This window comes from Pelmatolapia mariae, linkage group LG3_W, assembly GCF_036321145.2.
Source record: "Pelmatolapia mariae isolate MD_Pm_ZW linkage group LG3_W, Pm_UMD_F_2, whole genome shotgun sequence".
Taxonomy (NCBI): Eukaryota; Metazoa; Chordata; class Actinopteri; order Cichliformes; family Cichlidae; genus Pelmatolapia; species Pelmatolapia mariae.
The window spans coordinates 68636705-68654322 of NC_086229.1; the positions used below are offsets into that span (position 1 = coordinate 68636705).

Genomic DNA, 17618 nt, shown 5'->3' on the forward strand with positions numbered 1-17618 from the left:
GTTGCTATTTCCGGAAGAAGAACAATATGAAGAAGAAGAATCCGGAACTGAGGAGACTCCAATCCGCGAAATTTGAAAATGCTCACCAAAGAGAAGCAGTGTGTGCCATTCTGTGTGCAGAAAGATCTAAAAAGAAAACGCGACTGCGTGTATGGACAAGGAAATGGCTGGGCAAACGTGGGCAGTACGGTCTGTCAATTCTACAACGAGAACTGGAGGTAAGCAGCAACAGCTAAATTGCACTTACCTACAGGACTTTATCTGCATGATGATGATCCATCGCTTGTGCCATCCTACTACTCAGTCTTTTTCGCCGCCGTTTATGCGTTTGCGCGTGCGCAGTGTGAGAAACTGCGGTGACACCCTCACGACCAAGCGATTGTTGATCGGGAGCTGGTCGTGAGGTGTTAATCGCTTCTCGTGACCCCACGTACACTACACGATGCACGACGCACGACGAAGGCCAAAATCGGGCCGATCGCCAAATGCCTTCTAAAGCAAGTATAATGTAAACAGAACTAGTCTTTGCACAGAAGCCGTGGAGCTTCATAACTGACTTCAGTGTGTGAAGAGGACTATCCATTTAATAATAGATGTAATAAAATGTAATGGCCAACGGTATCAAACGCTACACTTCGGTCTAGCAGGAAAGATTTCAATATGAATGAAGGCTGAAAACGGATTAGATTAATGTCTGATGATCTTTTCTGTGCTTCTTCAAGTTTGTAACACCGAACATACTAAAGGATGATTTATGGTTCACAGGAACAGTTTAATTAGACACACGTTTAGCATTTTTCTTTATATTCTTGTTTCCATCACTGACATGTTCAATATGATTACTATCAAAGGAGAAAATAAACCCTGTGTAGTTTAAAAAAACAAAACAAAACAAAAAACAATAACTTTAATTTAATCAAACTGAAATGTTGCTGAACTCTGACGGACGTGTCTTTTAATCTTGTCAACATAATCCGTAATCATCTAAATCTGCCATTTATCATCTTGTAAAATGTTCCCTCTGCTTCTGTTGCACATCTCCGCTGACACTCTCTTCTTCATCTGTCATGTGCAGCTGGTCCAACCCCTGCATGCCTCCTTAAACTGGTGTGTTTAAATCTCTTTACCTCTGTTGTGAACTTTACACAAAGTTTGTGGTAACAAAATCAAACTGATGAAGATCTCCTTTGAAAAACACACACACTCACGAGACAAAATAAAACCAGACTTCTCAAAGTAAAAGCAGAGCCCTCACAGTTGGTAGTACAAAACACAGTGACAACATGCGTATTAGATACCCTCACTCCAAAAGCATAAGTGTATATATATAAAAAATGAATCTCCAAGAATATCATCCTGAAAAATGGCACTGGGGGGTGTTACAGTGAAAAAAAAAGCAGCTAAATTTTCATCAGAAAATGCTGAATTTGAGTAAAAACAATGCTCTGCAGTTTGATGCTGTTGTTACAGACAAAGCGGATGTTTAAAGCATTTGGACGGGCATTTGAAATGCTGTAAGTCTCCTTATCAGCTGGAAATATTAAAGCCATAAAATGACTTTTGAGAGTGGATAAAAACTATTGAACAACAGCAATGCTGAGCCTGTTCCAAAATTTGAATGTACATGTGTTGAAGGTGCGGCTCTTGTTGAATTATTAAACATATTTTTCTTCAATCTTTCGAGCCATAAAAACACAAAACAACTTTTAATTTTCTTCTGCTTGAGTCTCGGCCTCAGGTAGTTCCACTTATCATTGCTGAGTCAGTTGTCTGCTTGTGCTACTTTTTTCAAGGAACAGTCGATTATTGGTGAGGGTAACTTTATGTGTTTGGTTACTTACTTAAGTGGAAGTACTGTGGAAAGTTTAACCTTACATACATAGATCTGACAGTGCAGCTTCTGAGGTAACTGTTTACAAAATGTTGTATCCTATCCAAAAGTTCTTTGCAATGTTACATTGAGAAACATTATCCTTAACATATTTGACCCGCATAAAGTACTATGGCCTAGAGCTGGGCGATATATCGAGATTTTTAAAAATATCGATATATTTTTATACGAGATATAAGATGTGACAATATCCTTTATATCGATATAGTCTATGTTACGTTATAATTATACTTGTGGAGCCACAAGTTTGCCTCTCTTTCGTCCACTTTTGTCTTTACGCAACGTTACTCGGCCTTGCCTCTCCTTCACTGAACACAACTCCCCCTCCTCCCCCATTGCTTCACCTGCAGGCAGCGACAAGATGGACACGGCAAATCTCCGTTAACGAGTTACCGCGCATCACCCCGTGCGTGGGGCTGGACGGCGTCAACGTGTTAACGAGCTAACCATGCTAACGCCATGAAGCCCAGAGGGGCTGCACGGCCTAAAATCCTTTCATTTTCTCAAAAGTCAGCGCGCCTTATGTAAGAATTCTGGTTGTGCTTGATGACCGCGAACCGATTTTATGTGATACACTGCGCTCAGCAATACGTCAAAAATGTTTTAGTATGACTTTGGTAAGCTACGGAGCTGCACCGCTTGATGGATTGTCGGAGCATTACGGCTACCGCGGAGCCTCGCGGAGTGATACGTACTGTGCTTCAACGTAATATTACCGTACTGTGTGTGTATAGGGACCATAAATGGCACCTGTTCAGAGACATGGCTACAAAGAGGATTTCAAACTCCAGGCTGTCAGTCACACAGTAGAAGTTGGGAACAGAGCAGCTGTGAAATCTGTCTATGTTATTATGCTCAGCGTCTTTTAGTTTACATTTTGACTGCACAATTGTGAGCTGTTTGTTATGCACAAAAACAACAGTTTTCTTTTATTTATGTAGCATTATTATTTAATAAATGCTCATAATTTATTTTTGAGTAATTTTTTCATGTACATCTATGCTGTATGTTAATAAAAGTGCCTGTGTGACATCTGGGACACAGCTTTGACTAAGAACTCTCTTTTTGTTCTTACTTTATGGATTTAAAAAAAATATCGAGATATATATCTTATATCGCCATCCAGCTAAAAAATATCGAGATATGAATTTTGGGTCATATCGCCCAGCCCTACTATGGCCGTCAAACTGTCATTTAGAATTGTTTAAATAACTCGTGTCTTAAGTCATCCCATCATACAGAAAATAAAAAAGCTGCGTGGTTCACTTTTACATCACAAAATGTTAGAAATATAAGCCGTTCATAACAACCTGAAAGGTTGGGAGTTGAAAATGCAAACCAATGGAAGCAGAAGTAGAAGACTATAATGTCACAGAGCACACGGTGTCTATTATTGTGTAGACAGGTATAAATAAGAGCTTAATAAAGGCGCTTAATTTCTTAAGAAATATGCATGTGGAGTGATCTTCATCAAAAGTAGAAGTCACATCTGTGGCTATACCATTGTACACCACAACTTTAAAAATCTATAGTGTGTGAGGGTGTGCAAATAAAGGGGGTCCTGCCCTTCTTGAACCTGCTGTTGTGTTGCTTTTTGAGTGTTTGAACCCAGTGTGTGACAAACCATCTGTTGGGGGTTGTGGATTTGACACCTCAGCATTGTGAAAGTGGGGAAACACTAGTATAAGGTGTCTATGAAACAAATCTCCTTCAACATTCACAATGACCAAAGTGAGGACTAAAGGCATTTCTCTCAGTCAACTGATTGTGTTTAGGGAAAAAGCAGTCAAATACACTGAGATTGCTCCACATTGTTAGTGAGCTGTGGGTTTCGTCAAACTTGGAGTGAACAAAAGCAGAAAAACAGTAAAAAGATTCGGACATTGAAATTCTGGTTTATTTCATGAATACAATGAAACATTTTAGTCCACAGAGCAAAGTAGCATACGTGATAAATGGATACACATAACACAGACAGTGAGAAGTAAAACTCATTGTCATACCAGACGTTATATTCTGTAAACTTAAAATAAACCCCAGAAATTAGAGTTTAGTGTTTTAAGTCTTCTATTAAAAAACATGAGTCAACACTTCTTTCTCCTGGCAGCATTGCTGAAGTGACACTTTAACGACGCTTAAATTCGCAGTCGTTATGATGATAAAACATATTCTCTCATTAGCAAATGTCTGCACTGTCACTTGTCATGAAAATCTCCAGAGCCAGGGTTCAAGCTTCCTCTTCAATCACCACTGATCATTATTAGAGCCCACAAAAGATTTTTCACATTATCCCCATAAACAACATGCGTTTATAGAAATCATTGTGACAGAAAGATTTAGATTCTTGTTTCACAATGTGCATGAACTTAAAATCTTTAGAGTTTCATAGTTCTAAAGTATAGAAAAGATTACATTTGTTCCAATGTATGAAATACACTTCTTGTAAAACAAAAAAAAAGTTGATTCGAAATGCATTTAAAAAAAAAGCTCCTGCCATCACCTTTCTCCTGTACACACACACACACACACACACACACACACACACACACACACACACGCAGCATTATACACACCCACTCACTCACACACACACACACACACACACACACACACACACACACACACACACACACAGGGAGAGAGAGAGAGAGATCATTAATACAAAAGATTGCAGCAGATTTTGGATTTTCACTCTTTAATATGAACATAAAATTCATTCCAATTTTTTGCCTTTGCTTCAATGAAGATGTGTCTTTAAATCTATGATACCTTTCCTGTTCAGAAAGTTTGCTGACATAGTAAAGAAGTGGTTAGGGAACTCAGTAAGTATGAACAACAATAGCTTAGCGACACTTTCTCAAATAAAGACGATTTCATCATCTGCAGTTCGTGAAAAAAAAGTGCCACATTAAAAACAAATCAGCAGATCCACAAATTATGGATACAGACTTATCAGCATACAGTTTAAAGGCATGCATTAGAGTGCATTGGCGTACACTTGGGCATCTTTTATTTAACATGTTTATACCACTGTGAATTTTGCTATATAAATATGCTCAAGAGTCTAGAGTGTGACATCCAGCTAAAAATCGAAAATATATATTTTTAAATCAGTAACTTTGCAAATTTAGAGGAAATGTTTTTGGTCAACAAATGAGTCGCCTTTTAAACAGGGTTTGAATAATTAGCCCTGACAGACAGACATACATACCGTGTGAAAGGATGTCTTGGAGCAGAGAAGCACGCTGTATTGTTGCTTTTCTCTTATGCATAAGTAGAGCTGGGCGATAAAACGATAACGATATGTATTGCGAAATAACTTTTTCTCGATAGAAAAATGAAACTATTGCGATAGACCTCGTCTCTTTCTTCCTGTCTTATAAAAAAACCAATAGCCAATAAAAATTAAGTAGCGCAGAGCCGAACCAATCACAGCCGCAGCGTCACGTCACGTAACTTGTTACGTACAGCTCAAGTGCCAAGGCGCGCGTGTGTATTTGTTTGGGAAGCAGCCAGCCGCCGTGCCGGGTTTTTGGTGACCAGAATACCGAAGAGAACATAGATGACGGTTCCAATGTCGGAGAGATTGTCGAAAGGAAAGGCCAGAGAAGTTCCGTAGTGTGGAGGTATTTCGGCTATTTGAAGTCTGACAAAAAAGAGAGTAACGCGCACTGTAAATTGTGCCGAAAGCATGTTCCCACAAAGTCTGGAAATACAACAGACCTTTTTTATCACCTGAAGCAGTGCCACCCACTGGAGCACGCTCGCTAATTCGTCATCGAAAACAACCAGGGGAATCCATGTGAAGCAGCAACAGACAATTGAGTCGGCTTTCGCCAGCGTCTTACCATATGACAAAAAAGGTAAGAGCCATAGCCACATAACGAATGCCATAGCTTACTGTCTTGCTAAAGACATGCTACCAATAAACACGGTCGAAAATGAAGGATTCAAGCAGCTAATTAAGGTAATGGATCCTCGTTACCGACTCCCTGGACATAAACATTTCTCTCAGACAGCGCTTCCAAAGCAATATTATGTAAGTTGGTCAATTTTGTCTCTTTTTCTGTAAAATAAACTAAGATTTATTTTTAGAATTAATATTTTGTTTCTAAGTGGAACTGACAATTTAATAGTCTGTTTTGTTTGTTCTATTTTGAAACTTAAACGCTTTAGCGGCTGCCTTTTGTGTAGTTTGGAATATTTGCCTTTATTTTGCAAAAAACTGAAGCCTCATTTTAAGTATATCTGCCCTGTTGAACTTATTATGGAAAATGAATATTTAAATCAAAACAAGCTGCTGATTATTTCACATTTTATTTGTGAGCAACATCACATTTAAATCTTACATATATAGTTATTTGGCTTATATCGTGATATATATCGTTATCGCCTGAAATGAAAAAAGCATATCGTGATATGAAAAAATCTTATATCGCCCAGCTCTATGCATAAGCAACGTCAGCATGTCAGAAACGCTCTGTGCGGGCAAAACCGGTTCCAACGCACGTCGAGGCATCAACTGGCCTTTCTGTCGGCTGGCTGGACCCTCAGCTTTCATGCTGGGATCTGCAGCACAACTTCGCACTGGCCACTGGGGTCAAAACTGATTCTAAACTTTGAAGTACTAGTTTGGTTCTTCACTGCTCGCAGAGAATTAACAATTAAAGAAAGCAATCCAACACGAAACTCAATTCAAACAGCACAGTCGGTATTGTCCGCAACCACGCTCAGTTTCACAAATAAACAAAATGCTTGCACCAGCCATAGACACAGGAGGGAAAACTGAAAACTTCCCAGAAACTGACATTGTAATAAATTAATCACGCTAAAATCGCCTCTACGCTTTTTTTTTTTTTTTTTGGAAAGGTCAAGAGCCTTTATACATAGCATATGCCAAGCAGACTTAGTGCGAGATAAATAATATGTAGCCTTAGAATTTAACATCTAGAGCTTAAAGAGACACACAGGTCAGTACCTTCGCTATTGTCTCTAAACATTAAGATCCATTTAAAAAAAAAAGAAAAAAAGAAACCAATCAGTTTTATCAACAGAGGACCCATGAAACGACCAAAGCTGACAGGTCTGAAGAGCACGGTGCATGCTCTCATGTCACAAGTTTACCAACATTTTCCAGAAAGACAGAAAGACCACGCAGTTAAAACCTGTAAAAAAAAATACTAAATTAAGAGTTTCGCACTATGTTTCACCAAGTTAAAAAAACAAATCCAGCAAAGCTGCATCTACCGAAAGCATTTATCTTTCACATCAGTGTCTAAAAAGCACCATTAAAAAAAAAAATGTGATCCTGCATTTACAAAAGTAACTCATTCACAGTGAAAACCAAAACGCACACAGCGTTTGATAAACAACATTAAAATAATGTATTGCACATCTATGTTTTAAAAATGGCATCAAAATTCAATGCATATTTTCTCTAAAAATTTACGGTCGAATACACAAACTAACGTGCGGGTGTCAGGCTCAAGGATAGAGTTTGCTGGCTTTTATAAACCTTTATGCCTCTTCCCCCACCCCAAAGCACAGACCTCAAATTCACCTTAACTATCCCCCTCCCCAAAGTGCAGTTGTTAAAAACACACAAAATCTACCATTTCGGTTAGAGTGTGTAAAAACACTACTGTAAAAGTAACTCCTGTTTGTATATATTCACACTGAAAACTAAAACGCATCAGCTGATAAAAACTAATTAAATAATGCGTTGCACATCTGTGTTTTAAAGAATGTCTGGGAAAGCCCTCGCGTTTTTTTGTTTTAATTGTTTTAAATTTTAACTGAAAATTAATGCGAACTAACGGCGCTGTTCTTAGGTGAAAGGTTTTTTTGGGGGGGATGCAGTTATTTAATGAAAGGGATAAAAGTTTGGTCTCTCTCCACATCCTTATTCACCATTTCTTGAGATAAACAGCGTCTTAAAGTCTGAAACAGCCAACAATGAGTTGATAGAAACAACTGCCGTTTCAGTTCGATTGTCTGACAACAAAAGTCTTTCTATAGAATAAAAAGACAAAGTCATTCCTGTTTGTATAAATTTACCATGAAAAGCCAAAATGCCTACAGCGGCTGATGAACCTAATTAAAAAACACCCTGCTAGGAGAAGACAGAGCATGCGCAGTGGGACCGCATGGCCACAGGAAGTGTCCCTTTTCGGAAGAGTGAAAGCGCGTGCATGAGAGTGCATGCGCGCGTGCTCATACGTGCACAAGATGCCAGTTTTTAAGCTCGGCAAAGGGGGTGTGGGGGGGGGCAATCCCCCCAGGCAAAAACCCCCACCCCTCCCCTGACCTCTGACCCCCCCCCCCCCCCCCCCCCCACACACACACACCCCAAAAAAAAAAAAGGTGTCATATATATTCTTCTTCCGTCTCCACCGTTGCTCGTGTATAGAGCAGGTAGTGCAACAATAGAAAAATAGTTGTGGGACGGCACTGTGTAGCGTTTGTCTAGGGTGTTGATCATTTTCCTAAATCCCTCGTTTTGCACAGTGTTGATATATCTTTGGTCAGGTGATGAGTAATAGCCTCCGTAATTTCTTTGTGCCTGCGGGCGTTCGACGTGTATAGGGAAGCGCTGTATAAGGTTCCCGTTATTGATGTTTGGGTGGTGGACCAGGATGGATTTTCTCCTGTCACTTTCTCGTCATCCCTGACGTGTTCTCCGTTGTTTTTTCCCTGCCAATTTGAGCATCACGGCACAGCTTCTGTATCACGTGGTATAAGGCTCCGCCCTTGTCATTTGTTGAGCAGGAAGAGTGAGCGCTTGTTTTCATGCGGATTACGTCCCGGATCCAAATGCAGTAAAATCGTCGTCGTCTTTTTTTTTTTTTTTTAAATCGTTGTCATTTGGAAATGAGATCGCACATAAGTATGAATCGAGATCACGATTTTCTAACGATTAATCGTGCAGCCCTATTAAAAAGTAAGCGCATTAAGTCAGAATGAGCAGCCTAAGAACGTGAAAATGTAGCAGGCTGACACTGAAACAAGAAGAAAAGGGAAGACAATGCTTAGGATATTTGAAATATGAATTTAGTATACTTTAAATATTTTAATTCAAAGTTTTGTACTTTTTTTGAAGTATTTTTATTTTCAAAAATTATTTATGACTTTCCTCCAAGTACCACAATGGGGAGTTCATGTACCACTGGCAGTTTCAGAATCATGACCTTATATCATTAGACTTCATTCTGAACAGGACACCTTCATTACATTTTCCTAATTGTCTATATGATTTACTGTTTGGTTAATTTCATTACACAAGGAGGAGAAGACCAGGGAACGAGATGAGGAGAGGCAGACAGAGCAGCATTCCAGTCAGCAATCCAAAGGAGTTCAAGATATGGCTCTTGATTTAGGGGATAAGACTACTGGTCCTAAACAGTTGAAACTGTCCCAGTACCCTCTCACTCAATTTGGAACACAAAAAAGATCCTTCCAAGAAAACTGGTTCAAAAGCTTTAAATGGTTAGAATATTCTTCCCAAAAAAATGCTGCTTTCTGCTTCGCTTGTCGAGTCTTTGGCAAAAGTCTTAGGTATGTGTCAGGAGTTTTCCTGTATTGCAACTCAGGTCAGAATAAAAACGCTCAGACAGGTTTAACGTGTACACGGGTGAGACTCAGGGAGACTCGCACCCTGCAGTAAAAAAAAACAGCCTTTATTCAGAGAGCACATACAGGAAGAGAGAAAATAGAACCGTGCTGCGTGCAGGCTTCCTGTGGAGTCTGCACTTCCCCATTTAAGTGTAACTGAAAGAGCAAACACATTTAGATAAACGTACTTTTAAGCATAACATAATAAAAATCCTAAAATCCTAAAAAAATCTCTTAACAGTATGACACATTAGTGAATGATGGAGTCAGTAACTGGCAAAAAGCACTGAGCAAGTTTCAAAAACATGAAGCCACCCAGTCACACAAGGACAGTGTAGTTTGTTGGAACAGCTACAAAGCAAGTCTGTCACAAGGCAATATTGCTGAACAGATAGCGGCAGCAAGTGCCACTGAAGTAAGTGAAAGAAGGGAGTACCCGGAACGTATTGTGGCAGTGACCTGCTTTTTGTGGAAGTAAGGAATATCATTTCGAGGTCATGACGAAACAGAAGAGAGTGACAATAAAGGCAATTTCTGCGAGTGCATAAAACTTTTGGAAAAGTTTGATCCATTCTTGCAGAGATACACCCCCCCATCAAACACCACATACATCTCTTGTAGTAGTCAGAATGAGATGATTGAATGTTGTTCACAAGAAGTAACTGCAGCTATTGTTCGTGAGATGAAGGAATCATAGATGTATGCCATTATGGCTGATGAGGATAGAGATGGAAGGACGGAACAGTTGGCACTCCATGTGAGGTATGTGTCTGTGGAAGGTGTAGTTAAAGAGAGGTTCCTAGCCCTGACAGAAATGCCAAACTTTGATGGTGCATCGATAAATACTGCTATTGAGAATCAGATGCAAGAGAAGGGAATTGAGCGGTTGAAATGTGTGGCACAGACCTATGATGGAGCAGCTGTCATGAGCGGAACAGTTGGAGGTGTGCAAGCCCATTTTCAAAAGAAGCACCCTGAGGCCATATATGTTCATTGCTATGCACATGAGTTAAATCTCATCCTATGTCACACATGCAGAGCTGTTACCGAAACCATAGAGTTCTTTAACATGCTTGAAAGTCTCCATTCCTTCTTTAGTGCTTCTCTTGTAAACCATCACAAGTTCATGGACACTCAGAAGAAATTAGGATTGGAGCAAAGTGAACAAAGTGAAACACACACTGGGCATGCCAGGTTCGTTCAGTAACGGCTGTGCTTAACAATTTCCCTGCCATCATTGAGTGCCTTTCCTCTATCAACACACCTATTGCAGTGGGATTGAAGGCAAAACTCAGTAAATTCTCCTCAGTGTATTTGCTGATTGTTTTAAAGGATCTACTGTCTGTAACTGAATGTTTACACAGATACCTACAGAAGGAGACCATAGATATTGCCCAGGCACAGACATACAAAGATGCGGTGGTTGAGACACTGAAGCAGAAGCGCAGTGATGCCACTGCTATAGATCTTCATGCAAAAACAAAGGCTATGTGTGAGGCAAACCAGCCGTTTTGGAGCAGTCTTCTGGACAGAGGCAGAAAAAAAAGAGAATGGATGGATTTGTTGTTGAGTCAACCTGTGGGGCAGGCAGTCAAGTCTGTGGCTCTTCTGTGTCAGAAGAGCTTAAAAGGAAATTGTTGTTTCCTTGTCTGGACAGAATGATCTCTGAACTTGAGAAGCGTTTTTCTGGTATTAGTCAGGAATTGCTTAATGGGATTCAGGCGTGTAGTTCAACCTCAAACCACTTCTTGTCTGAGCCTCATTTTCCACCTTTCAGACCTTCTTGTCGCTGCTGGGGAATGTTTTTACTACTAGTCCCATGGGCCATTCGTTCCTGCTGGCTTGGGAGTCCTTCAGCAGGACCACATCTCCTTCTTTGACATTAGGTCTAGTCTCTGTCCATTTTGCACGACTTTGTAAGGTGGACAAATATTCTCCTTTCCACCTTTTCCAAAAGGTATCAACAAGGTGTTGAACATGTTTCCATTGTTTCCCAAACAACTGCCCTGATGAAAAGTTCCCAAGTGGAGCAGACACAGCACTCATCTTCTGCGTTAGTAGCACTGCTGGAGTGAGTACTGCAGGACTGTCAGGGTCAGTGGATATGGGCACCAGAGGCCTTGCATTAATAATTGCCATTACCTCGGCCATGAAGGTGCACAACACTTCATGAGTAAGACGTGTTTGTTCAGTTTGTAACAACATGGCGTCCAGAATGCGCCTGGTGACCCCTATAAGCCGCTCCCACGAGCCTCCCATGTGAGACGCATGAGGGGGATTGAATGTCCAAACACACCCTCTCTCTTGCAGGTACTTTCCTATTGCTTTGTTTCCTGAGTCTAGGCCTAATTCCTTACAAGCGCCCACAAAGTTGGTGCCTCTGTCTGAGCGCAGAAACTTGGCTGGGCACCGAATAGAGAAGAGCCTTCTTAATGCATTGATAAAACTATCAGCAGACATAATCTCTATCAGTTCGATATGCACAGCCCTAGTTGACATGCATGTGAATAACACACCCCAACGTTTGTTCTGGGAACAACCACCTCTTGTACGACGCGTCACAATTGTCCATGGGCCAAACAGATCTAGGCCTAGAGTGGTAAAGGGTGGTTCAGGGGTGACTCGGTCTATGGGCAAGTCTGTCATTTTCTGGATCTGCATTTTGCAGTTCTTGCAGCTTAACATTGTCTTCATTTGTGAGTTTGGGAAAGTCCACTCCTTTTTTAAGAGTGAAGCCTCAATAGCTTCAGGTGAGCCGTAGCACTCTTCAAGGCGTTGCCAGACCATCTTCGCACCTGCAGCAGGGTTGAGGGTGCGTACAGCACGAATCCGCTTAGCCTGTTCGGATGATGTTGGACCCAACCATTTTGTTAGCAAGTCTAATTCCTCTCTTGGAGACAAATTTAGGTCTTTGGTTGCGCTGATGAATGAAGTTTTCCATGCCCAATAGTTTTCAGGTTTGTCATCAAATTGCAAAAGACCTGTGCTAACTAGTTCTTTGCGAATTAGGTACTTTGCTATGGAGGACCACAAGAGCCACGCGCATCGAAATAAAAATTTCTGTGCTTTAATAATGAATTGTAGAATAAATTCTGCAATTGTAAATTCATTTTTGAATTCCAATTTAATAAACTGCATTTCAAAATCCTTTTTCCAATTGCATTTCAAAATCCTTTTTCCACTTGCAATTTAATAAACTGCAGTTCAAAATCCTTTTTCCACTTGCAATTTAATAAACTGCAGTTCAAAATCCTTTTTCCACCTGCAATTTAATAAACTGCAGTTCAAAATCCTTTTTCCACTTGCAATTTAATAAACTGCAGTTCAAAATCCTTTTTCCACTTGCAATTTAATAAACTGCAGTTCAAAATCCTTTTTCCACCTGCAATTTAATAAACTGCAGTTCAAAATCCTTTTTCCACCTGCAATTTAATAAACTGCAGTTCAAAATCCATTTCCCTTTCCTGTTCGCTCCGGGATTAGCTGCTGGATTAGCTCTTCGATTAACAACTTGCTGGAGGCTATTCAAATTAGCCACACCGTGGGATGTAAGGAGCTCTCTGATTGGTTGGTCAGACACAGGCTGTCTGCCAGCCTGGATTTTTCTAGCTCATAGCTTCTCCCTGCTACGAAGCGTGTGTGCTTGTACAAAGGCCGTTCAGCGTCGGGATTTACACTCGGCTCGACACGGATATGTGAAGAATGAAGGGACCCTGCAGCGAAACGGAGAGCTCAACATCTGACTGAGTGCCTGTTTACTCAGTCTGACCACCTGTTCAAGGTAATGTGCTAACGTGGCTAACGCTAGCATCACCGCACGTAGCCCCGTTATTTTAAGATCATCTTAGCTAATGAAAATTTTACGTCGCAGCTGTACGAGCTCGCTACGTGTTTTGTAAGCTGCTGTGGCCCAAAGCTGACTCAGAGCTGTAACACCATCAATGGCTGCAGTATGGAACAGATGTGGGTGTGTCCTCATCTCCCAGAGGAGTCCAAATCGTCATCAAACAGCCCTACAGACACAAAAACGTGAAAATATAAACAACCAGACTATCAGCAGTGATTTAAGCACTTTAAGACCTCTGTGAAAATCATTTACAGTATATATCACAGAATTTAAGGCCTTTATAATCACAGAGCATACAGAGAAAAGTACTAAACTGAATCAATTTCAGCTTTCATTTTTCATGATGTATATTGTATTAATTATTAAATTTCATTATCTGTGTCTTTACCACACATTTGCCACACAGGTGTAGATACTATAGGTTCAGTGAATGCTTACATTGCACTGATTAGAATATACTGGACATTCAAAGCTAAGATTCAGCGCACTGTGTTAGAGGCTGGGATTTGATGAATTCATCATATATACAACCTTTGATCATCATTTATGTCCAGTTGAGAATAAATCTGTGCACTCACATATTAAATGAACTGAAATCAGTAGTGTGATCTCCAGTCTATATATGTTGAATGAGAGAACTGACAGCTGTTATTTTAATCAGCCTGTCTCAGTTGTTTTAACTCTAAGTACCATAGAGTAATGTGGTAACATCTGGACTGACGAGTTTACTGTCAGCATTTTAATCGCTAGTTTAAAGGCTGTAGGTTGCAGCCATTGCTCTAACACCGTATAAATGTAACAGGGCTCAGTGCTGGTTCTAACAGTCTGAGCTGCTTCCAGCTTTATTTGTGAAGAGCACGGCAGCTTACAAAACACGTAGCGAGCTCGTACAGGTGCGACGTAAAATTTTCATTAGCTAAGATGATCTTAAAATAACGGGGCTACGTGCGGTGATGCTAGCGTTAGCCATGTTAGCACGTTACCTTCAACAGGTGGTCAGACTGAGTAAACAGGCACTCAGTCAGATGTTGGGCTCTCCGTTTCGCTGCAGGGTCCCTTCATTCTTCACATATCCGTGTCGAGCCGAGTGTAAATCCCGACGCTGAACGGCCTTTGTACAAGCACACACGCTTCGTAGCAGGGAGAAGCTATGAGCTAGAAAAATCCAGGCTGGCAGACAGCCTGTGTCTGACCAACCAATCAGAGAGCTCCTTACATCCCACGGTGTGGCTAATTTGAATAGCCTCCAGCAAGTTGTTAATCGAAGAGCTAATCCAGCAGCTAATCCAGGAGCTAATCCAGCAGCTAATCCCGGAGCGAACAGGAAAGGGAAATGGATTTTGAACTGCAGTTTATTAAATTGCAAGTGGAAAAAGGATTTTGAACTGCAGTTTATTAAATTGCAAGTGGAAAAAGGATATTGAACTGCAATTGGAAAAAGGATTTTGAAATGCAATTGGAAAAAGGATTTTGAAATGCAGTTTATTAAATTGGAATTCAAAAATGAATTTACAATTGCAGAATTTATTCTACAATTCATTATTAAAGCACAGAAATTTTTATTTCGATGCGCGTCGCTCTTGTGGTCCTCCATACTTTGCAAACTGTTGCGTTTCACTTGATTCAGGTATGCAGTTGTTATGGTTGGGGGTGTGCTTTGGGGATTTGGACCAGTATGAGTCGACTACACGTGTTCACTGTTTGCTCCTGTTTCCTTTCTCTGTTTACAGGTTGTGGTTTCATTTGAGTGTTGGTTATAAATGGATTAGATATTTGTGTACTGTCTTGTACATCTACTTCATTGCAATTTCCTTTAGGAGGCTGTGCTGGGTCGTGCTGAGTGTCTGGGAAATGTAACTCACATTGTTGTTGAACATATTCGTTAGTGTGTGTGCACTGCACTGATGGGCTCAGCTTCCTCACAAAGTTCTCCATAGAGCTCCCTGCTTTCAATCTCCGCTTCTTCATAGGCTGAGGCCTCTGCTTCAGCTGGAGAAGAGTCTGGTGGTGCAACAGAGGAGCAATTTCAGCCATTTGGACTCAGCTCAGCCACTACAGAGGAAACAATGACTTCAACACAGAAGGTGAGAAAATATCACAGTTACACTACTATTGAAACTGTGTGTTCAGCTGGTTGGTTTTTAAAAACATTTTAACAGCAGCTTTATCTTTTGCATCCTGGGCTTATCCATATATACAGAATCTACATTCACAACCAAAAACCACAGAAGTTGCAAGAAAATACAAAGATTATATATTATGTACACACACTGAAACAACATTATCATCAGTTGAACTTGCAATTTTGTAAAAGATTTTCATTAAAGATTTTCTCCACTGATCAATATTTCTTCAATAATGTAATTTTCATTACACCTCCTATTGTAGCACATCATTGTAATGTGACACTATCACCAGAAGGTGGTGGTAACACACCAAAAATGTGTTTGTTGACATGTTTGATTCCACTAATGGAGAGAGTTTCAGTTTTTTCCATGACTGCATTTAACTCACTGCCTCTGTTTGTATCTCTGTCACTGCAGGACCAACATGGAGCGAGAAGTCAGCGCTCTCAGGAGGCCGACAAACGTCACAGAAGAAAGGGAGAGAAAACCTACAGCTGTGATGAGTGTGGGAAGGATTTTACCCGGACTGGACACTTAAAAACACACCAACTCATCCACAGTGGAGTTAAACCGTACAGCTGTGATGAGTGTGGGAAGTCTTTTGTCCGGGCTGAAGGCTTAAAAACACACCAACTCATCCACAGTGGAGTTAAACCTTACAGCTGTGACTTGTGTGGAAAGTCTTTTAACCAGGCTGGAAGCTTAAAAACACACCAACTCATCCACAGTGGAGTTAAACCTTACAGCTGTGACTTGTGTGGAAAGTCTTTTACCCTGGCTGGAAGCTTAAAAACACACCAACTCATCCACAGTGGATTTAAACCTTACAGCTGTGACTTGTGTGGAAAGTCTTTTACCCAGGCTGGAAGCTTAAAAACACACCAACTCATCCACAGTGGATTTAAACCTTACAGCTGTGACTTGTGTGGAAAGTCTTTTAACCAGGCTGGACACTTAAAAACACACCAACTCATCCACAGTGGATTTAAAGCGTACAACTGTCACTTGTGTGGAAAGTCTTTTACCCGGGCTGGACACTTAAAAAGACACCAACTCTTCCACAGTGGATTTAAAGCGTACAACTGTCACTTGTGTGGAAAGTCTTTTACCCAGGCTGGAAGCTTAAAAAAACACCAACTCATCCACAGTGGAGTTAAAGCGTACAGTTGTGACTTGTGTGGAAAGTCTTTTACCAAGGCTGGAAGCTTAAAAACACACCAACTCATCCACAGTGGAGTTAAACCTTACAGCTGTGACTTGTGTGGAAAGTCTTTTACCCGGGCTGGAAGCTTAAAAAAACACCAACTCATCCACAGTGGAGTTAAACCTTACAACTGTCACTTGTGTGGAAAGTCTTTTACCCAGGCTGGAAGCTTAAAAAAACACCAACTCATCCACAGTGGAGTTAAACCTTACAGCTGTGACTTGTGTGGAAAGTGTTTTAACCAGGCTGGAAGCTTAAAAACACACCAACTCATCCACAGCGGATTTAAACCTTACAGCTGTGACTTGTGTGGAAAGTCTTTTAACCAGGCTGGACACTTAAAAAAACACCAACTCATCCACAGTGGATTTAAACCTTACAGCTGTGACTTGTGTGGAAAGTCTTTTACCCTGGCTCAAGGCCTAAAAAGACACCAACTCTTCCACAGTGGATTTAAAGCGTAAAACTGTCACTTGTGTGGAAAGTCTTTTACCCATCATAAAGTCTTAAAATTACACTATATCATGCACAGTGGAGTTAAAGCACACAGATGTGAGTTCTGTGGTAAGACTTTTGCTTAAAATAGCAGCTTACAGAGGCATCTAGTTACCCACTCTGGAATTAAGTCGTACAGCTGTGACTTTTGTGGAAAAAGGTTCAGTGACAAACACTACCGAAATATTCACCTGCGGATTCACACTGGAATTGATGTTTCCTGCTGTGATCAGTGTGGGAAACCATTTACAACAGATGCAGAAGACTTTTAAAGCTCCACATCAGCTGAAAAAACACCAACAGATCCACACCAGAAAGTAACTTTACAAGTGCAGTTACTGTGAGGATGTATTTATTTTTATCTTGAATCTCCTGTAAAGAGTGTTAGCTGATGTCACTGATGGATCTGATGAGGTAGCTCTGATTTCTGGAGCTGCACTGAAT

At 40.6% G+C, this 17618-nt stretch overlaps 1 protein-coding gene across 1 annotated transcript; it reads left to right on the plus strand.

Annotated features, from left to right (window-relative positions):
• The first annotated feature begins 115 nt into the window (after positions 1–115).
• LOC134624750 (zinc finger protein 226-like) lies at positions 116–17151 on the plus strand. Its single transcript, XM_063469768.1, has 3 exons — positions 116–218; positions 15320–15433; positions 15893–17151. Exons 2-3 carry the CDS (start codon positions 15416–15418, stop codon positions 17141–17143), a joined length of 1269 nt encoding a protein of 422 aa, XP_063325838.1. The 5' UTR covers positions 116–218; positions 15320–15415; the 3' UTR covers positions 17144–17151.
• Positions 17152–17618: the final 467 nt, after the last annotated feature.